The 23657-nt window shown below is 36.8% G+C and overlaps 1 protein-coding gene across 1 annotated transcript in view; it reads right to left on the reverse strand.

Annotated features, from left to right (window-relative positions):
- Positions 1-1402: 1402 nt before the first annotated feature.
- The window catches only part of LOC125480990 (RNA exonuclease 1 homolog), a 49633-nt gene continuing 27378 nt past the window's right edge, over positions 1403-23657 (reverse strand). The window contains exons 2-8 of the mRNA XM_048613920.1: positions 13749-15637; positions 8889-8984; positions 6828-7032; positions 5430-5593; positions 3247-3381; positions 2211-2334; positions 1403-1536 (exon numbers count right to left, since the gene is read on the reverse strand). Coding sequence (XP_048469877.1) covers positions 1403-1536; positions 2211-2334; positions 3247-3381; positions 5430-5593; positions 6828-7032; positions 8889-8984; positions 13749-15637 — 2747 coding nt within the window. The remainder of the gene's footprint in view (positions 1537-2210; positions 2335-3246; positions 3382-5429; positions 5594-6827; positions 7033-8888; positions 8985-13748; positions 15638-23657) is intronic.

Below are 23657 nucleotides of genomic sequence, written 5' to 3' on the forward strand. Positions count from 1 at the left end.
GACACTACATTCATTTAAGTTGGAACTTGCCAGTGATGTGATAAGATAGTGGATTGGAACTTACATAATGTTGTGCTCTGGATCTCAGCAGAATGTATTGCTGAATTTTGCCATGGGCGGTATTGAAAGACGAGAAGAAATTGATAAGCAAGCTAAATCTGGCCAGTATCAAAGCAGCACGGGCAGAAGACAACAGCAGGCACCTATCTGCCCCATGGACATGTTGCATTTTACTCTAAAATTTAACAATTGATAAGGATTGCATCTTTGCCATCACCGAGAATCACCATTAGCTTTCATTCCTTCTCTAGTGCACACCCAAAAAGTTGGATTTAGAATGTTGCCACCTATCAAAGGTGTAACTGGAACATATGCCTCTACCTGCATTGTGGATAACCTTGTTCTACTCCCTTTTCTAATATAGGCAGAAGTATTTTGGTTTACCCTTGAGAACTATCCAATAATTGATTCCGCAAACATCACATGTGACAGAATCAGTCCAAAATGCAAGATTCTATCGGAAAAAAAGAGCCTAGCAACAGTCAGAGAGTTAGAATCACACTTAAACAGGACACAGCATGGATACGGGCTGGCATTTATTCAATAAAACCCCAATAATCAGACTGTTCAGAGAGGAGGACGTGACTGAAGCAAGGAAAACAGAAGTATTCAGGAAAGAAAATGATAGTTGTTTCCGTGTAAATATTTAAAAATGGGAAACCAGAAGAAGTGAAATTCAGCAAACATTTTCAAGTACCTATTTGTTGCATACAAGCATATTTTGTGATTACAACTCGTACATCAGAAATGATCTCATCATCTCAGTTCATTTCCTTACTTCAGAAGCTTTTATTTTCCTTTCATTACTTAGTAACCAGGCTGCAATACAACCATTAGATAAATGGGTTTTTAAAAATTTATTTTATGACAACGAAAGTGCAGACTCAACTTGCAAGTTCAGATTCCATGAGAAACTGAAGCATGATAATTAAGTCAGTTAGCAAGACTGCAATCAAAATCCAAGGTTTAAGATTAGCTTGCAGCAACATTAGATTAGTTTATGACTGAACACAATCTAGATGACAGCCTTTCTGTTTCATCCTAAATGTCCTTTTCAATTGTTAAATTTTAGAGTAAAATGCAACATGTCCATGGGGCAGATAGGTGCCTGCTGTTGTCTTCTGCCCGTACTGCTTTGATACTGGCCAGATTTAGCTTGCTTATCAATTTCTTCTCGTCTTTCAATACCGCCCATGGCAAAATTCAGCAATACATTCTGCTGAGATCCAGAGCACAACATTATGTAAGTTCCAATCCACTATCTTATCACATCAATGGCAAGTTCCAACTTAAATGAATGATCATATAGATCATGGTAGGCACCAAATATTTTAAAAAAACTTCACCCACCTGTCAGTTCAACATCTTGTTGCTTCCCAGATCTATTGAGTGTGAAACTTGTCTTCATAGCCAACATTCCCCCAAGCAATGTTTCATGCGACTGGACTTTCTTGCTTGTGCTTACGGCAACCGTGTCTGAATGAATATACAGTCAATAATGAAAAGAGAATTAATCAGTGCTTTCAGAGTACTCAGTCTGTAATGAGTGACATCCAAATGAAAACAAACTGCACCTAGGACCCTCAATACACAATTATGAAATGTTTTTCTGGTTTTCTTTCCACTCATTTTCTTTGTTGTAACTGCAGCATGAAGCAATGTTTGTATCAAAAATAGGCATCTCATTCTGAGTTATGTTATTTTGTTACATTTTCAACTCTACCGATGTGCAGAAACTTGCTCTGAAGCAGGATCACTAGACCTGAAATGTTAACTCTGCTTTCTCTCCACAGATGCTGCCATACCTGCTGAGTTTCTCCAACAATTTCTGTTTTTGTTTCAATTGATGTACAGTTTCTTAACCCTATGCATTTCACACTTCTAAAACTTCATCTCTAAGTTGAAATACAAATTATATAAACTTTTGAATAGGATTCTTTTATAAACTCCTCTGATATTTAAGAAAGACCAAGGATCTTATTGTAGATACTCTGATGTAATCTGATACTTGGGCAAGTTACCAGTTAGAGTCAGGGATGCCATGCCTTACTAAACAGTCAATGTCTTCAAGAAGTCAAGGGAGAGCACAAGTAAGAAAAAAAGTATAGCCTTAAGGTAAACAAATTGATAAATATCATTTTAAAACATACTCTTTGTAGGTGACGGAATGACATCACTTTGACTCCTCAACTTCTTCAATGTATTTACAGCAACATTCAAATATACTGTTCTACTGGTACTTCGGTTATATACCATCTTCTCTTCACTTAAAGCCTGCAACATTGAAATGGAAATATCACAGCTGTCAGGCATATCTTATTAACTACACAACTATACAAATATATCCATGTTGGAAAGCTAGCAGGGGTCCCACACTGTACCACAGCAAGATTAATCTGCATTTATTCAGTTGACATTAATTACAGTAAGTCTGAGACGTACATTACAAATGTAGCAGGTTATTTTCAAAACCAAAATTAACAAATTTCTCTTATTAAGCAGCAATTTTACTTTAACAATAAGTAGAACAACAGAACACTTTGCAAGTATTAAAAATGCTGCCCAAAGAAACAAAATTTAAAATTCTTCCTTTATCTTAAAATTTCTCAACTTCTCCAGTCTCCTTAATTACTTGGCCCTTAGACTGTAGCTTTCTATTATCCAACTGGTGACAAAGTCTTCAATCACTTTGGACTTGTTCATTGAAACTTTACTAAATTTTCTGCTTTCTTCACTTTACATTGTTAAAAACCTTCTTACAAGCCAAATTTTAAGTCATTTTTCCTAATTCTCTTTTTATGGGTCAGTGCTCTTTCTCCTTTGTAAAGCACCTTGGGCCATATTACTACTTTAAAAGTTGCTAGATAAACGCAAATTGTAATGGATTTTTACACATTTTATCATTTTTCTCATTTCAGCCACTGTTTGAGCAAGGCTCATTTTCAACATTTGCAGTTTATATTTTATGAGATCAAAGAGAAATTAAATAACAGTGTTATAATTTAGCAGAAATTCAAAGAGCAGTTCCAGATTAAAACTTGCACATTTACGTAAACTCGTCTGGCATGTGCTCTTTTAAAAGGTGTTGTTTTTAACAATTTCATTTCATTCTTAGGAGGCTTCATTATAATGATTGGCATGCATTTGCTTGATAACGATTTCAACAATAGATATCTAATCTCGCACCTTTTCATAGGCTATTTCTTCGGACCCACAGAATTTCAGACATTCATCAATGAAGACATTCAAATATCGCTGTCTCACATTTGTTGGAACTTTGGAGCCATATTCTGTTGGAATTGTGGGTCTCTTCAAGCTTGACTTGTTTTTGGGGGGAAACAGTTAAAAAAAACAGGAAAAAATGTTGGTTTTATTCCATTCCTATGCTTGTCTTCATCTGTACAACAGATTTAGACTTATGAACTTATCAGACAGATTATTATTTTGATGCAAATAAAAGGTTGTCTTGTGTAAACACTGCACTATAAAACTTACACACATCTCTTAACTCTCCAAGTGCAAACTAAATTTATGACTCAAAAGAAAAGATATGACAGTTAATGCCACAAGTATACGTTCTCAACAGCGTCTCCTTACTTTCAGAAAATATTTGACATCAGCTGTCCAACAATTCAAGGCTATAGTTCAAAGTAAAATGGGTCTAAACATTTAGCTATTTTTACTCTCCTTTTTCATGTTTTAATAAAGCTTAAAATTTCAAGTTTCAAGTTTTGTTCTCTTTATTCAAATGACAGTAACAATATCACTGCATAAGGCAGTGCAAAGTACAAATTTAAATGGAAAAACTGAATACTCGTGCCAGTGGAAGAAAGTGCACACCATCTTATCACAGGTGGATGCACCCTATAAACATACAAAACAACAACTGTGCGTGTTTACCAAGACTGCTATGCAATGTTCAGAGTACTGACGACTGCATAAACTCAAAGCATTGCCAGCAACAATTTGCAATATTTTTGCAGGTGTTTAGTTCTAATTCTGAATGGAATGCAGTAACATTATATGAAAGTAAATACTTTCAACGTAAATCAAAATTACAATGCATGATTAGTTGTCTTGAAAGTAGAAAGAAGTTATTTCTAAAAATCAAATTTCTGATTTATCATAACCACATTGTTGAAATATTCAAAACAGTATTTTTCCTGACACATCATCTTTAGTTCACAAAATTGAAGAATACCACCCACAGCCAACAGGCACCGAGAATGGGCAAGATTCAAGGGATCAGTTTCAGAAGCAGCAGCAGGCAGCTGCAGTAGACAGCATAGATATTAATAACAGTACAAAATCAAAATATTGCACATTTTCTGAATCTGAAATATAAACAAAAAAAAAGGTAGCATTTCTGGCAGCATTTGCGTTAGGATCTTTCTTTTGAAAAAAATCTTCCCAAAGCATGTAAATTCTCAGGGGCTGTTAGCTGGGAATCATTTATTTTAGTTTTGTTTTCTAAAGTATATGCAGATTCTTCCTTGAATATTTGGATACAGGAGATCAGACCCGTTCTGAGGAAGGGTCACTAACCCTGATTTCTCTTCATAGATGCTGCCAGACCTGCTGAGCTTTTCCAGCAATTTCTGTTTTTGTTTTTGTTTGAGATCAGACAACTGTCCTGGTTCACTTGAGATAACGGATTTTAACACTCTTATCTTTCTATGGTACAACTCAGTACAATGGCAAAAAAAGTTTAAATCAGATGGCACACAAAAAACTTCCACTGCACCGTGAAAGGTAATGTTATGCGTTATGAGGAATGAAAACAAAGCAAGGTAGCTTGTGGCAAATGGAGCTTGCTGCATGACACACAGGAGAGGCAAGGCAGAAAGTAACACAGCACTGCTGGCAATGGAATGAGACCCCAAAGCAGAACTTGAAAAGAAACCAGAAAGCTAATCAAACTGACTGCAGTAACAAGCAACATCAGATGTAAGCCATCCAGCCCATCAAGCATGCTCCATCATTCAATGTGATCAGAGCTGATCTGATAATCCTTAATTCAACATTCATGCCTTTTCAGCACAACCCTCAATTCCAAAATGAGTTAAAAAAAAATGCCTGACTCAACCTTAAATATACTTAATGAGCCACCCTCTGTGGCAAAGAATGTGTGAAAGATGAGGATGAATTTCTTCGTCTCTTAACTGGGTGGCCCCTTACTCCGAGATTATGCTCTCTGGTTCTAGATTCTCCCTATAAGGAGAGACAACCACTTAGCATCTAAGATAGTATCCTGCTGCAGGGAATTTCTGCAACAGAACCTGAATCAGGAATAACAGTGAGGAAAAAAACTTACATGACTATTCTGGACCCTCCAGCTTCCATTTGTATTAAGGCATGTGGAAGTTTACCTTCAAAGTGGGAGCATGAGCTATCCTCTTCTGTGCTGCAGTGGATACAGTTTTTGATGCCATACCAGCAGTAGTTTGACATTTTAAATTGAGGCTGCTGCTCCTTGGACAATTCGGAGATGGTACTGTTCTACTTAAAGATTCCATCTTCAATTTTATTGGAGCTGAAATACAAAGAACAAATTACTAAAAGTTTGACAATTCAACAATGTAATATATATCCATATATTACCACATAGGATAATAAATTAAAGCTTGCAATTGTACCTTTAGAAGTACACAACACTTAACAGCATAAGCACTTGTATGGCAACAAATGCATTACAATGAAAGTCAAAGGTGTGTCCTTTAATTGCATTGAATTATTTGACACCAAAAAAGATGCAGACAGTGATCCTAAATTGGTTTTGGCACCACAAAATTGTGAAAAAGTTAGGCACCAGACCTCCGGCCCTCAATAAATTTGCACTACTAATTACAAAAAGTGTGCATTGTGCAAGGACATCAAATACAAAATTCCCCTTGGTAAAACAGTCCAGGCTCTTCGGTAAAGAATGGTTGCTTTGTCAAAATACCTAGACACTGATGACAACCACAGCAAGGAAAATAAGATCTGAAGTTCAGTGTGCTATTTAATTTCTCAAGACTGTCCTGTCGTTCAATTATCTCATTGTTCATCTGTGTTATAACTTTATCTTTTTTGTTTGACAAATATATTGAGGGTCACAGACAGAGTACGCTGTTCCTGTACCTTTCCCTAACAAAAATCTATCGATTTGAGTCTTGAAATTGTCACATAATCGAGTTTGAAGTAAGGGAAAACAATTCCAGCTTTTTACTACCATTTGGAAGTATTTCCTTAAATTAGTTACTTCAGGCATCAGCGATTCAACCATGTAAAGAGAAAAAAAATACTGCACTTTCAGAACTAACAATGACCGGATGAATAAAGATCAATTATAGTTTTTCAATTAGCAATGTGGCGTTAATGCATCATCTAAATTCGAAGACAAGTTTCAGGTATGCTGCAATGTAGTATACCAGAGTTTCCAAAAAGTTCATTTCCTATTCTTCACATAATGCATTCCTGATTGCAAAAAATTGTCAAGCCAAGAAATCTAATCGAACCTTTCACCTACTGTTTGGCATAACCCTACTACATATTTGCATTTGTTGCCATTCTTGACTGGACAGCAAGTAAAGGAGAGAAAATGTACAATACCAATTTGGTCAACAATGAAAGGATATTAATGCAGGATCAGAGACACAGAACAGCAAATTGGTCACAGATTGGAAGTAAGGGGAGCATGGTCACAAAATTACTCTAGGGAGTTACAAATACTATTGAATAAAAGCAGTTGCATGCGGTGCTATACAAAAATAGAAAGGAATGCCTACGTTGTTTTGCCGAGGGCATAACATCTGCTTTTGGTTTATGTGCAATTCGTCTCTTCTCCCCTCGATTGCTGAAAGGTGTATTAACTACTTTTTCCACTTCTGCCAGCTGTGCCGCTTGCTGCTGTGCCATCAAACTCCGCTGGTAACAAACCTCTTGGGCAGTAAGTCTACGAAAAGGACGGATGATTGGCTTGGCTGGCTCTACCTAAAGAAAAATAAATGTTATTGTCATATGCATTTGTATTATCACTATGTTCCTTTCCCCGCTAAAGTAAAAAATTGCAATCACATTTTGTATAAAACGTTGAAGCCGAAACTCAAGTTAGAGAGCAAAACTTGATTCAAACCTGTCAAAATCCATTGTGCTAATACAATAACTTTTCAAATAAATTCTAATTCACTATGATAACACACATTGTATTTACAACAGACTGATCAGTCTAGTATTTCAATTGCAGTGTCTATGCTCTACACAAGCTTCCTAAAATACATTAAAAAGTAACTCCATTTACATATTCTGCTATATCTTTCTCCAAAATTGTGAAATTGAATTCAAAGTAGTAATCACTAACTTCCACAGTAGAAATATTGCTCGTTACCTGGTCCAGCTTGCAGATGTCCAAAATCCTTCTTGAATCTTAATGTTTTTCTCAAGTTGCTTAGCTATACCGAGGAAATAGCGAATGGCGTAACGATGAATGTACAATAAATGCAGCAAACATCCAAGATCCAAATCTAGCCAGGACTAATACAATTTGCATCCAATTGGTGAAAGGGTGAGCCTGATAACTAAAATTAAACCAATTCCAGTTGACATGGACCTACAAATCTAGACTAACTAATATCACTCAGACAGATTAAGCTAGTTGAATCTTCTGAAGTTGAAGTTTAAGGAAGTTCCTTTGATATTTTTCACTAAGAATACTAGATGCCGAAAATAAAGTGTACCATGTACAATGCTCAAGTAGTAAACACATTAAAAATATTCAGAGGTTAACTTGCACTTTTTTACAATCTAAACTTTAACAAAGTTTAAAGCTGGATAATATTTCCAAATGTTCCAATAGTTTCATTCTAATATATGGCTGTTCCATATATTAGTCGTGTTGAATTACATTTATATATATGACTCGTGCTCTGTTTGTAGTGGCACAGATAAACTGACAATTTCAAACATTTAATTTTAGATATGGCTTTGTTGTCACAATAAACCATGAGTATGCTGAATGCTCAAATTTGATTCTGAAGCAGCAAGTTAAGATTATTTAATGCATGCAGAAATTTTGCTAAATTCACTTATGGCTGAATACTAAAGGCAGTGCATTTTTCTTTCCATCTTCAACATTCTTTCCTTGTCCGTTTCCTGAAGATAGTATTTGTAGTGGGATAAGCTACCAAAGGAAGTGGAAACTTTGATATATCATAATTGAAGGCTATCAGTGCTCAGTTCAACAATTTCTTACTTAATAACCTCATTCACACACTTCCAATCAGTGGTCAATTTTCCTTTACGGAACCAGGGATCAGAGGCAATTGTAATGATCTAGTCACTACTAATGAAGGATCACAAAACTATGCACAAAGTAACAGCTGAATCAAATGTTATCCTGATCTAAGTTGATCAGTACCAGTCTAGTCTACCTTTTCTTTAAGCTATTAAGGGCAGTTCAAAATTGCATTGTTCACAAATAATGTAATGATCAGCGTCCTGTTTCTCTCTCCACAGATGCTTCCAGCCCTGCTGAGTTTCTCCAGTAGCTTCCACTTATTTCTAGCATCCACAGTACTCTGCATTTTTACGGTCAACTAATTTAGAAACAGGGAACATTCGCAACTACTGCATAATATAATAAGTACTTTTACTAAAGAATTAATGCTTCTCAACAAAAACATTATGTAATGCACATATGGATATGTGAGAAGCAAATATAATTGCTCTTGTAGATTTTCGCAATGTATTCTTTAGTGTTATTTGAAACAGCAAATCTAGCACAAAGTGAAAAGCCACATAAAGTCAGCTGAATTGAGAAACAAGATGGCACACTTTTATGTTCCACTTACGTTTTCTTGCTTTGAAATGTGTGAAATTCTCCTTTTCTGCCCTGGGAAAAGTGTGGTTAGACTGGATTCTTTTCCTTCATTACTTTCCACAGACACCTTCAAAAAGAAACAAAAAAAATGCATAGTACAAATTTGAAAATCACGGAAATATTGCCCTTCAACACTTCACAAAACACTTCTACAATATCTAGTAATGGTCACCATAAAACCATCACTGCCGGTTGTGAAAATCCATTTCGTCCATTGACATCCTTTAGAGAAGGAAATTTGCCAGAAACAGTTAATTGTTTCATACAGGCAAAAGGCATTCATACATCTACTTTTGTCGTTGGTGGTTGTGGGGGGCGGGGCGGTGTAGAGAGAGAGAGAAGGAATGCCATGGAGACTGCCAAGCTCTGCTGAATTCCCTTGGCAACACTCTAACCAGTCAGTCAGAGTGACTGGTCTGAGAACGAAGATTGACTGTTAAATGCTCCTGCTGCATCTCCATAGCAATGACAGCACAAACAATCAGCATGCTTTTAATATGCTATATAAATTGGCTCCCCTCCCAACCTCAAGTCTATTGCTTGTGCCTAAGTCCCAATGAGTGCAAGAGGAAAAGTTTAACTTTTTGTTTCCTTTTAGCAAAGTCACAGTTTCAGCTATAGACAAGTGGCAAGTGCAAAATGAAAATATGGACCAATAAAATGAAGTAACAACATTTTATTTTGCCTTCATTTATCAGGTATACTACTAACTTCTGTTATTTCTCTCTTCTGCTGCGGAAGCAACATTTTGCTGAACCACAGCAGGATATATTAAAAAAAAAACAGCCCATAAACCTCCAGTCAGAATTATTCGGAATAGAAAATGGCAAACCAGATTACACGTTAAATATAATGTTATTTTTAAAATGCACATTTGTCAAAAATTAAGCATCAACTGAATGCTGACAGAACTTGCATATCATAAAGTTTTATTTTAAGAAAATCCATTACACTACAACATCTATGGAAACACTCAAGATGGCCTGTTACAGACAGCCTCTTGCTTCAGCTTAATTACCAATTATAGAACAATGGAGTCGCAAGCATAGAGCAAAAACTCCTTCGGGGAGGGGGTGGGAATAAAAACAAAAATAACTTGCTATAATTTTACTGCATCTCCTCAAAGACCCAACTTCAACTTGTGAGGAGCTAGAGACACTCAGAGCAACAATGATTACTGAATACCTCTGAAAAACATCAGGATAATTTCGACAATATTGCAGCCTACACTTAGTAAATGGCAAGTAACATTCTCACCACACAAAAATCAGATGGACCGTACACACCAAGTGCATGACAACCACCCCATGACATTCAATGGCCTAACCATCTCAGGTCCCCACCACCGACATTCTGGGTGGCATCATTGGTCTATTTTAGTCTCTAGTCAGTCATTCAAGTGATCCGGCCACAAGAGCGGGTCAGAGATTTTATATTCTGTTGGTGACTAACTCACCTCCCAGCTACCTAAAGCCTCCCTTTCCCTAAGGTGCAAGTCAATTGTTTAATGGAAAATTTTCCATTTTCCTGGTTGGATGTACTTACAACAACACAAGTTCAATATAATTCAGGACAAACCAGTTTGCTTGATCAGAACCCCATGAACTGTCTTAACTATTGGAGTATGATGGTTACAACACATGCTGCAGCATATCCAAGTTTCTTTGGTAACACCTCCTAAACCCATGACATGCAACATTTAGAAGGAAAAGTGCTACAGCGGTGCATATGAACACTCATCTCCAAATCCTATTCCAAGTCATAACTCAATGACAAAAGTCAGGATGGTGTAAGATTCTGTAACAGCAAACCCCAAAGGATTGCAGAAGCGCCTTCAGCATATGAAGTGTAGTGTTTCAAGATGGTGGTGAACCATCTTTCTCAAGAAAATAATAAGCAATAAAAAAGCTCCCCCAATTATAAAAGTCCATCTTATGAACGCTTGTACTTACAAATGTGATCCCATTCAGGGGTGCAATTTTAAAGACCTGACATACAAATATTTCCTGTACTTAATAACAGTTGCTTTACATTATCCTGAATTGTGTTCGGACTTGTTTGCAAATCGGCTTGTGAATGGACTCAAGAATGGAATCCATTAACAACCTGGTGAGTGCTTGTAAATGTTAATCTCACTAGTCACATACATTTGAGAAATAAAGGCTAAACCAGATAGGAAAACTAGATTTTGACTAAAATTTGCTTATGAAACTTACTAACAAAATTATGTATTTTGTCTAATTTTACATAGTGAGATTCACTTAAAAACTTTGTAGTCATAGATGCAAGCAATTGATGAAAATGGATGTAGCTCAAATTGATATCAGCTTATCTTAATACACATGCTGTAAAGTGCGATAAACGAGCTTTCAAACAGCATATTAAAGGGGAGCAAAATCAATAAGCATAGATAAGAGTGTAAGCTTGAAAAGATTGCATTTTGAAATGTTATCAAATAGCTTTGTATTAAATTCCTTTTTTTAACCTACTCAAAGATTCAGATTTTTAAAAATCTTTCTATTGTAAACATAACATTAATACATTGCATTTGAAATCTTAAGTGCTGATTGAGAAGAAGGTCTAATGCTTTTCTTCATCATTTTCATAGACAGAAGTGAGACCTTGTGACGGAATAAAAACCATCCATTAAATAGCTTGTTAATCAAAATGTCTTACGAGAGAAAACGAAAAACCAGACTTAAGTTAAAAATTAAGAGCAACTGACTGGAAATTGTCATGGTGCTAGCCATTTACAAAGAGAAGACTTGCAACAGGATGGAATAGATCAGTGTGGACTATCCACTGACCTTTACAGATTAAGCTTTATTCAACCGCTAACTGAAGCAAACCCATGACTAGCCATTGCAGATTTGACCTGCATGGAAACATCATTTTGAACAACTGTTTTTACTTGTTTTTTCATACAAACATTTAGAAATCAATATCAGCAACCAATCTAAGAGACCAGAAGTAGGTGACTGGATTGTACTGTATATGTATGTGATAATTGTTCCTGCATCTTCAGGTGATATCATATACAATAAATCAGTTATCAGTACCTTGGCAGCAGAATAATGCATTCTGCATTACATGATACAAGGTGACAATATGCCAGGGTCAGACTCTAATTGTGCTCAAGTAAAAGTCGAAGCTTAACTGGTGATCAGGCTGCAAATCATGACCCCGGTTTCGATTACCTTTGTTAAGCATGATTGCCTAGATGAATTGAGTCTACAACAAATTCTGCCTCAGAAACTGTACATATTATGAGGCAATAAAACATAGGTATAGAGGTAGGTCATATGATCCATCAAGATCACTCTGTTGATAAATGTGATCATAGTTGATCTGGTAAACTTCAAAATCAATTTTCCTGTCTTATCACCATAACTTTTGATTCCTTAATGATTAGAAATCCATCTCAGCCTTCTATATACTTAACAACCCAGGCTCGACAGCCTTCTGTGGTAAGGTATTCCACACATTCACCATCCTCTGGAGAAAAAAACCCCTCGACTCTAAGTAAAAGAACAGCCCAATCTCCATTTTTCTGTTACAGAATAAGTCTCGGAAAAAAGCGATCTGAACAGACTCACAAGCAAACAAAATTGAGAAATGTGAGAAAGAATCATAGACTAGACTCATTGAATTAATAGAAAACAGGCCATTTGGCCCATTAAGTCCACACCGATCCTCTGAAGAGCATCTGACCCAGGCCCCTATACCTGTAAACCTGCATTCCCCATGGCTAATCCACCTAGCCCGCACACATTTGGACTGTGGGAGGAAACTGGAGCAGGCTGAGGAAACGCACACAGACATATGGAGAATGTGCAAATTCCACACACAGACAGTCACCCAGGGTGGAACTGAGCCTAGGGCTCTGGCGCTGAGAGGCAGCAGTGCTAACCACTAAACCACTCCCTCAAAAAAAATTTTTAAGCTTTATTTTAGCAAATGTTTAAAGATACCTTACGTAAAATAGAACTGACTGGTCAAGAGAAAAATGCAGTTTAAAAAATATTGATTTGACCAGTTTACTTTCTGAATGCTAAAGAGAAGTTGTATGTGAATGAATGGCAATACATTTGGTTATGTGAAAATCTGACAGACAGAAAAGGCACGCGTATATAATGTTTCTGTGATATTTACTATTACTTTGGAATTATTTGCAATGGTACTCACGGTGAATCTGAGGACACACTGCATTTAAAAGGCCAAGTGTTCACCCCCTAGAAATTAAGCAAGAAAATTCAGACATCCATTTCATCCCTTACTACTCAGTTGAGTGTGGAACAAAAAGACAAGAGTGTGACAAATAGACCTACCCACTTTTAATATGGAAGGATAGAAAATAGATTGGTACATTAGGCTGGTATAGCAGCAGTGCTGGGATCTCAGCCACATCACATGCACTGCACTGAAAAAATGAGATTCAAAAAAGTCAGTCAGTCCAATAAAATCTGGACCTGGTTACATTCATGCATACTTCATTGCACTGCTCAGAAGTAATAATTATATATCTGTCTGAGCAAAATCTCCTTTAAACTGGATAGGTATGTAATGCAGCAATGCACCACACAAGGACCAACAGACCACACACAATGAGATGCCATGCAAGCATTGCAATCCTAAAATTATGCATAGTGTAAAAAAAAAATCTGCACAAAATGAGGGCAAACCTATGCTGTCAGTTACAGTGGGCATCAAGTTCAACATCAAGGAAAAGAGAAAGTTGCCCATATTTTAAAAATAATCAAAACACAAGTCAAACACTTGGCTCCAAGTAAAGTGAAATATTTCAAAATTAAGAACACAATTTGATTCTTACCTGCTTGGAAACTCGGCCTTTATCTTCATTCTTTACTTCTTTAGACTCATTGAAAATCCTTAGACATTCCTCCATAGGATCAGATTCAAATTCAAACTCCTTTTCAAGACCAGGGAAATCAATTTCATCTTCATCTTCTGAAGGTATGGAGTGTTGCACACAACTTTCTCCCTTTTCATTATCACTAGAACTGGTGCTAGCAGAGAGATCTCGGTCAGAGTCTGAATCTAATTCACAAGACATGGCAGCGGCAGGTTTATTGGTACTTTCTTCATCACTACTGTCATCACCAAACAAGTCAGTATGACTGAGTGTTCGCTTCGTTAAGCATGCTTTCTCTTTTTTTTCTGGATGTTTTGTCTTAACTTTCATAGATTTTGACTCCTTGATCTCCTCTTTTCTTTTGCTACTAACATGAATCCCATTTTTATGCATCAATGCTTTAGATTTTGAGTTGCCATTATTTTTGTCAGACTTCTGGATACTTGTGATCTTAACTCCATGGCATTTGATTTTTCCCGCACTATCTAATGAACTGTTCGATCTAGATTTTGATCTGTTTTCACCTCTTACCTCATCTGATTTGCACATTTTTGATTTATCCACTTTTCTATCAGAATTTCCATTTTTAAACTTTTGCTTTTCTTCTTTGGTCTTGCTTTTGTCATCTCCTTTCTGTTTCTTTTCAACAACTGAATTATCCCCATTCCTTTCTTTGTGTCTAAATGTCTCCCCTTGTTTTTCTCGCTTTATTTCTTTTTCAAAAGTTATTTTCTCCTTTTTGTTATTTTTCTCTGCGTGGTGGGAAGATTTGATTTTCGTGCTGCCCACTTTGTCATTGCATGCCTTCAGCTTTGAGCCATTCAGGTCACCACCTTTACTCTTTTTATCCTTATGCTCTTGTCCTTTGAGTTTGTCTTTATTAACTCTTGAAACCTTAGCTGAATGTCTACTGGACTTTAATTTTTGTTTTTCTCTATTCTCGTGTCGTTTGTTTTCAAAACAGCAAACATCACCTACATCATACTGAACCGCAATCTCTTTCATTGATCGTTTATTCAAATCTTTAGCCTTTGAAGGAAATCCTTCATCAGATTTGGTGTCACAAAGCACAGCATTTTGAAACTTTGAAGTGTCCCCAAGACTTTGCGGATAGTTATCATTAAGTTTGCTTCTTGAGTCTGAAAACTCCATCTCCTCATCACAGATCTTGGAGTTCAAGCGATGGCAACGCTTCTTTCCTGCAGGTGTATAGGAATCTTCTGAGCTGTTCTCGCTGGGCCTCTTGGTTCCAGGTTCTTTTGTCCTTTTTTTGTTCATTAGCCGTGCTGAATAATTTAACAAAGGATCATACTCTAAATCAGTGCATGGCTTGGTGTTGTCAATTACATATTTATTACTGGGTACAGAGGTAGAATATTTGACTGGCTTATTCAAGAGCGTTGGAACATATTTTAATGAATTACCTTTTGCATCAGCTTCATCGTCTGTGTCCAAAGTATACTTACTGAAACAAGCAGTAACTGAAAGTGGAGTAGGGGTGTACTCTACATTGCTATTTAGACCATAACTGTCTGGATTATATTCTAAAGAGTTTGTCAGCTCATCCTCAATAGGTAAAAGCTCTGTGCAATTCTTGTTCTTGCCAAGTGCCTTCTGTGTAGATGGCGTTGAAGGGACATATTCCTCTTCAGTATCCAAAAGATCCTCATAATGCAACAGCCTTTTCTGCTCTTGTTCAACTTCATTCTTGACAACCTCAATGGCTTTGTTGACCAGTTCCAATTCGAGCGTACTGGAGCTGGATTCTGTAAATTCACTTGATATCCCATCTCCATTTCTTGATGAACCCTTAGGAAGCTCAGGATTATAAGGATCATAACCATGTTCTAAAGAAAGACAACATTAAAGTACTGTAAATATTAAGATTTCAAATATATTTACAAAACTGAAATTAGTCTCCTATAAATACAATTTAATCCTACCAAAGTAGCACCAGAATAAATCAATGAGAATAAAATGAATGCAAAGATCATTTTATCATGGTGAAGTACTTACTATTTCTTTCACTTTCCTTTTCTCCAAAGCAAAAAATATGATGACATAAGTTAGAATAAACGAATGAATGAGAATGGCATGAAGAAAATGGAAACGAGTATATTTGGTGAAAAGTCAGAACCCTTTGTGTTTGGTTTAGGAATCCAATCACTTAAAACGAGCCTGTTGAAAACTGAACTAGGTAGGAACAGAATACTGAGTGAAAATGTAGTGGGTGAAAATCACAAGCAGTAGCTTCAAAAGGTTTCCTCTTCAGTTCACAGCATTCATCAGCTAATTGCGATTCTGGTTCAGCGTAGTAAAATGTAAAATATTGTGTGATTTCTTCCCTTAAACTTTTCCTTTGCTCAAACAATCCTAATTCTGTTCAATAAATTGCCAAAGTCTGGGAGTGACTGCCTCAGGGGTACACATTATCTTTGTTTTGCTACCAAAGTCACCATAGTCCTACCATACCATAGGGTGAATCTCTCATCAGAGAGACACGATTGGGAATGGCTTAACATGAGGACCACCGTACCTCACAGGAGGGTGGTTAAGAAAGAAAGTCCTTCATGGTAACCTCAGCTGATACAGGAATTAGCATCACTCAGCCAGTTCCAACCAGCCATCCAGCCAACTGAGCTAACTGACCCCAACAGCTAGATAATTCTCTACTGAGAAGCAAAACAGAACCAAAATCTTAATTTAATGGGAGGCACACAGAGATATCATCAGTGCTTCCAAAGTACCATTGATAAAAGCTTAGGAGCTTTTTTGCACCCCCATTGTCAGCACAGAAAGACGAAGATTGATGGATTTCTAGTTACTAACGACATCAGGTGTTTTGGGTAACAGAGTGGGGTTGGAGACAAATGATCAGCTACAATTTAATACGGCAGAGAAGGCTCAAGGCGCTGGAAGATCTACTCCTGTTCCTCTCTTCTGGAAAGGGCATGACAAAGTAACTCTTAGTTTGTATATCTCACCTCTGTTCTAAGACAGGATAGCCATTAAAAATTGCCTTCTTTGTTAGCTAATGTAACATTCTGATCCAGATATCGACGAGAGGTGAGCAGGTTGCTGCAGTTACAAGTTAGCAATATACTAGTGAATCTTGACCTGAAACCAAGTTTTATTTCAAGCTCAACTATCTTCACTCTGATACAAACTTAAACTGAAACTTAAAATATATCAATTTTCGAAGACTGCCTACATATTTTATTGTAGGGACTTTCCAAAAAGCTTTTAGTTCCCTAACAATTTTCTTTACATCAGGTACTAGTATCAATTAAACTGCTAAGCACTCCATCTGAACTCTTGGTATAAATGAAACGCAACACAAAAGGCACAGACTGCAATTATCAATAAAAAAACTGAAAGAACTGCAGATGCTGTAAATCAGGAACCCTTCTGAAGAAGGGTCACCAGAACCGAAATGTTAACTCTGTCTTTTTCCTTCACAGATGCTGTCAGACCTGCTGAGCTTTTCTAGCAACTTCTGTTTTTGTTCTTGCAATTATCAATGATTTGATAATAATTTATTAAAACAGATTTAGAGATAATTACAAGGTCATCAACCTTGTAATATGATCGCTGTTCCTCTTCCCACAGATCCTGTATGATCCAAGTACCTACAGTATTTTGTTTCAGATTTCCAACATCCATTTTTTGAAGTTAAAGATCCTATACTAAGAGGGAGATATATTCAGGTTCCTAGAAAATAATTAATTTTCCATTTTTTTTAAAAAAGCATATTTTCATAAAGAATGTTTTCTTTATTGATCTGTAACAGGCCATACAGCACTGCCAAATGCCAATCTTGAGTGACTTACTAAGCAGTCTAGCAGTAACAGACGCCTTTCAAAAAAAAGCTCCTGTATTACTACACCTGTCAGTCAATCTTTTTGTCGCTGAACTGTTTTACATATAGACAAATCAGTTAAATCAAACAGAAACAGATTGCAGACAGTCACATTTTGAAAACATGCCAAACAGTTTCTGCTTCAATACCATCAGAAGCTAAGACAAGCTATGATTTTATTTCATTCTTCCTGTACGTCTAGTGCCTGGAAGCTAAGAGTTTCTGAGAAACTGATTAAACCACTAACAATTTTTCTCAAATGTCATCAACATAGTCACCACATTTCTGGAGTTGAGTTTTTAGCTCTACAACAATACTAGCTATGTATTTATCATGTTTATATCTTTGAGAAGTTGCCTTCTAAAATATAAAAAAAATTTCAGATTTGTGAAGTCACAGACATTGTTTTCTAGGAGCATATCACTCAAGAGAGGCATATCACAAAGAACTATGATGGCATAAATATGATTGAAAAGTGTCACTGCTGCTTTAATGCAACTCTTTTAGAATCTTAACTTTGCTAAAATATTGACAATTTCTCCTAAATTCTCATAATAACTTCAAGGAAAGAACATTATAACAAACAGGTTAGCCCAGAGATAGGATGAATACTTGGTGACCAAAGGTCTACCCACACCATTATTTTTCAATCTATGTGGCTGTGGTGAATAAACTATCTTAAATCAAGGAAATTCACAATTGTTGTTGAGTTACATGGGAGAGAAAAGCTACAATAATCAACTTTTCATGGATTGACAAAAAAAGGTATTGTGCAAAGAGTCCAGGAAAAGCTGCTCTGTAAACCTCACAGCACATTTTATGGAGAATTTTAAGCTGATGTAGAGTCAACAATATCGATGCATCCTCAGGTTCTTTAGTTCAACTGAAGAATTAATTTATTTCAGAGGAAAAGCAATGCAGAATTTCTGCAGACACAAAGTTCTTTGTATAAACTATAACTTACAAGATGTTCAAATTTCCAACCATGCAGAGTTGGAAGATCTCAACAGCATTAATATAATGACACAGTAATACGATTCTATTTTTGGAGGTTGGACAGAAAAATCAAACTCGAATTCTCAATTGTTTTTAAGTTATTTATAAGCACTAAGGTGTGGCTTTGCCAGTAATGTCAGATTTCTGGTACCTATCTCAGCAGGGGCAAGGGGGCAACCAGCATCACAGCAAAGTCGAATCCTGTTCCCACCTAACATTTGCATACTTCCAAAAAACAAAAAAAGGGTCAGATTAATATCATCATTAAAAAGTGCATTTTAGAACAGAAAATGTTTCATGTGAATCCTATTTCCGTGGCACTGAATGTCAGGCATTCAAAATCTAAGTCTGCACATTTATAATCCGTACATTGAGCAAAGTTGGACATGTCAATATTTTGTTATTGTTTTCTAAATAACCTAGTGACAAATTGTTAGTTACATTGAACATGAAAGAATAAAATGAACTATGTGCTCTAAATAAAGACGTAATGAAGCAATAATCAGAAGCAGTTATACCTATACTGTGCAATACACAAGCCTGTACACAACAAACTACTCCTTAATAAAAGATAACTACTAGTCTTATTTGAATGCGTCAACAGTTGAATGTATTTTTTAGCATAATGAATCAAGCATTTTATCTTAAATGCACCAATTTCCAAGCTAAACAGTAAAATTCCTTGCAGGGCTACATTAAGATAGAAACAAATACAGTATTTTCCATATGAAGCAAGTATTTACACTAGAAAAGCACAAATTTGTACAAAAATTACAACACATTCTGATATATCTGAACATTTGCACTCCACAATATTTTAAGCGTTATCTACCTAGAGAACAATTTACTCACAGAAAAACGCCATACACTATTCCTTTCCAAAGTATAAAATTAGATTTATAGGCAGTTACCATAATTTTGGTTGCTCAACAGGTATGAAATATACTTGTTCATGTCTTCCTAGAATTCAAACTTGCACTATACCACTCTCTGCACCACTCATATTTGCAACACGCACTGCTGACAAGGGACCACTTGGTTTCTGAAGACAATATGCTTTTAGTATCAGAGATCCCAGGGTTACGCAGCTGTTAATATCTCATTAGGCCATCCCCTAAAACAAAACACATCTCTATATGAGGAAAGTGCTCATTTCCCAGCGATGATTTCATGTTCAACTTACAATTCACAATTCTGAGCCTTGCTCAAGATAAATATTACTTACACAATTCCACTGATTTGTAGAAAAATTCTGAGATTCAAACAGTACTTGCTTCCAATTCAAAAACATTAGTGCCAATGCTAAAAAAGCATTGAACCTTCAACTTGAGCTGCTTTCTAGACTTGTGCAGCTCAGGCTGGACAGAACGTATACCCTGACTGATCCTAACAGATGTTCATTTGTCCTCCCGCAAGATTATATGAACTTACGTTCAAAAATCAGACCTGAAAACAATGCATTTACAGCATACACCACACTTCAAATTCTAAACATGTGTCAACGCCCAATTCTTTTTCTTTGGTCCCAATCGGGAGACCTTGGGGAATTAAACTCAGCTCAAGTCAAAAATATCTAGGTGCAACTCATGCAAAGGTAAAGGCAGAGGCAGCGTTGCAAATGACTCACACGGCTGAAGTTCTATATTGTGTGTCAAATTAAGTAAGTCCAGTGGGATGGCACTAGGGTCAGCCCGAGCACAGAGTGGGGATGAAAAGTCAGCCCAGACTTCACCTGAATTTGCAATGATTATTACTAAGACATTCTAATTGTGGGCATCAGCTGAAAGGCTCAGATACAATGCCACCTACAAGTAAACAGGCTGCTGATCATACCAACTTATTCATGCAAAACAGGCACATTGTAAGAGCAGATATAAAGCATTTGAGAACACTGACATGCCAGTTCAACATTAACAAAATTTGGACAACTTTATTTTTAAAAATCAATTCATTATCACTAGAGTGTTGTCATCATTTCCTTAGAATAGAGGTTGCTTTAGTAAATGCTAGACAGGTTCTCCGAAGACTGATGCCTAATTTTGGATCCAGTGAGGGCAAGCTGTTTTGTGAAGGAGTGGAATTTGCAGCCTGGATCAGCTTCCTTTGCCTTCCTTGGCTGCTCCTGTTCATCTCAAGGGTGACTCACTGAGCCTCAAAGTGAATAGTGCCTTGATGGATTAGGTGGTGCCATGCCAAGCAGTCAGCAGCTTTCTGTGGTTTTAATGTCATACTTTACAGTGAACTCAAGTGCATCCCTACTCCTTTTGGCCACAGGACAGCTTGGAGAAGAGAACTTGCTGAGGCTGGGGCTTTCAGACACATGGATGAATGGCCAGTCCATCAGAATTGGTTCTTCAGGAGTAGCACTTTGGAGATACAGCTTCATGGGAGGATCCCCAGGATTCCATGTTGGCACCACAGGCAGAAGTTCAAGGATTTGTGACATCCAGATTTTGCTGCAGTACAGGTGGTGCTAGAAAGTTTGAGCATCCTTTGCACACCCTGTGTGAAGTGAGCCATCATGCAACTGTCATCAGCAAACTGTTCATGGATGTCCATGGTGGTGAGCTTTGTTTTTGCCCAGAAGCGACCAAGGTTAAAGATCTTCCCATCCAGATGACATTGGATGCCAACAGTTGAGTCAGTGCCATGACACCATACCAACCATTTCCAAATTGGTATACATGTTTCTAAATTTACCCCTTAATTTATGCTGTCACCTCTTAACTTAACAGTTCTTCCAACAAGTCAGCATTTCAGACTCCATCTAATGCTGTTCTGTACTCAACATCAGAAAACATATTTATTGCAGTACAAGTGAAATAACACTCAGAATATTTCTGAAAAATACTTTTACAATGAAGAAATTGCTTTTGAAGATATAGTCACGATGGTAATAGAGACTAATGTAGCACCTAGTTCAAACCTGAAAAGTGGCAGATCCAACAGATGCTATCGTGGGCCAGATATTTAAAGAAAAAGGCAAACTACGTAGAAGAAGCACCGTGCAAAATATACTCACTCATGCAGACAAATGTTTGATCATTAATTTATGACTAATGAAATAATTTAAATTAGACAGAGGAAGGCTACAAATGTGGAAATCAGAGATAAAAAACAGAAAATCTACTGGAAATAGAAAACAGCAGGAAGCATCAGGGAAAGAGGAAGATTATGTTCAATGTTTCCAGTCTTCTGGCCATTTGTTCACCCGAGGAAGCAGTTGGGACTAAACTGCAGTCAGAAGAGACAGGAAATATTTAAGCTTACCTTGCCTTCCTTGCCAGATACTGTCAGAATTTTGTATTTTTATTTCAGTCAGGTAGCTGTTGGCATACTTCAATGGATTCATACAGATAAGATGCACTTATCCCGAATATTACCCAGTTACCTCTGCTAACGTAAATGTACATGTGTCGAGTGATAACCAAATTGAACTAGACTGTAAAACTCAAATTATATGGGTAACCGTCAAAGTTTCAATGCTCTGGTGGGCAGAATTCTAAGTGCATGATCAGAAGCAGCTGGCACCTGTGGATGCATACAAAGCAAGGAGCCAATACATTCAGGAGAGGTCAGAATGAGGGAAGCTGACAGCTAAGACAGAGAAAGAGAACTGAATATGCCATTTGTCTAATGTTGCAGCGAACACCTAGGGTTAATATCAATCATACCGTAAGTTTGTAATCTGACTGACTTAATTTTAAGCTTATTGAAAAAAGGGACAAAAGCCAAACTGTTAGATGGTTTTGATGGTCTGCACGATGCAGTGATGAGCCAAAAATAGACCAGTCAACTGGACAGCATTACAGATTCTCTCTTTCAGGTCCTACTTGCTCCACAGATGTGTAATTTCTCCGAACAGGCCAATTAGAAACATCTACAATGCGATAAAAGAGTCAATTTATAATTGTCTGTTGCCAATATTTTAAGGGCTCTTGTGGCACAGTAGTAGCGTCCTTACCTCTGAGCCAGGAGGCCCAGATTCAAGTTCCATGTGGTCCAGAGGCGTATGGTATGTTTTAGAGAAAATATCTTTGTCTTCACATTCCAAGCTGTAAGGACACAGGAAATAAATTAAGCCTGGGTTTCTGTTTCTGATGGGTTTCTAACATGACTCAAAATGAGTCTAGGGCCAAGATCAGATGTGGTTGCTTTAAAATTTGTTTATGGAATGGTTTAACAAAACATTTTTAAATCCACTTAATTTGTTACTTTCAATAAGTATTGTATTTATGATTGGTGAGATGGTACACTGCAATTATGTCATTGCATATGTAAGATGTATTTCATTGAACTGTTCTAAAATTTACCGCTCCGTATAATGCCTATATCTTAAAAGATGTTTCAAGTTGTTGTGTTAGGTTGAATTGTTAACACTAACTGCATTCACTACAGTAAATGGCTCCTACTCAATTAACTGTTTTGAAACATCACTTTTCAAACTCGAAGTTTCAGCAGGCCTCAAAGTTGGCCAACACACACCTCAAAGATAGAAGGAAACAAAACAGCAGTTTGGCTGCTATAGCAGAAGATGGTCATTTCCAAATGCCCACTGCTGTCGCGGTTCCTGTTGCTATGTCACTTCAAAAATGTGCTGCATATTAAAAACAAAACAACAGCTCCAGAGCATCATACCCACTGAAACAAGTTATCATATTCAAAGACGAAATCAAATCACTTACTGCACTACTATTTAATTGTTCTATTTAGCAATATTTTGTTTAAGTTATTCTTCTGACTTTCCAAATGCACTGATTTCTTGATAGAGTACCACTATGTGCAGGCACCTCCCACAAGTAGCCCAAGTTAATTGCATTAAATCGCACTGAAGCATTTTTTTTCCTTTTTTTACTGAAGCGTTGTATTCAACAACTGTCCACTCAAGAACCATCTAACTGCACTACCAGATGGCACTTGTTACAGGAAATGGAAAACTCCTGCACATTTTCCCCACTAAGCTAAAAGGCAATGAAGGTACTTACAGAATTTTGACAGCCACAATTATGAAA

This window comes from Rhincodon typus, chromosome 29 (assembly GCF_021869965.1).
Source record: "Rhincodon typus isolate 14 chromosome 29, sRhiTyp1.1, whole genome shotgun sequence".
Classification (NCBI taxonomy): Eukaryota; Metazoa; Chordata; class Chondrichthyes; order Orectolobiformes; family Rhincodontidae; genus Rhincodon; species Rhincodon typus.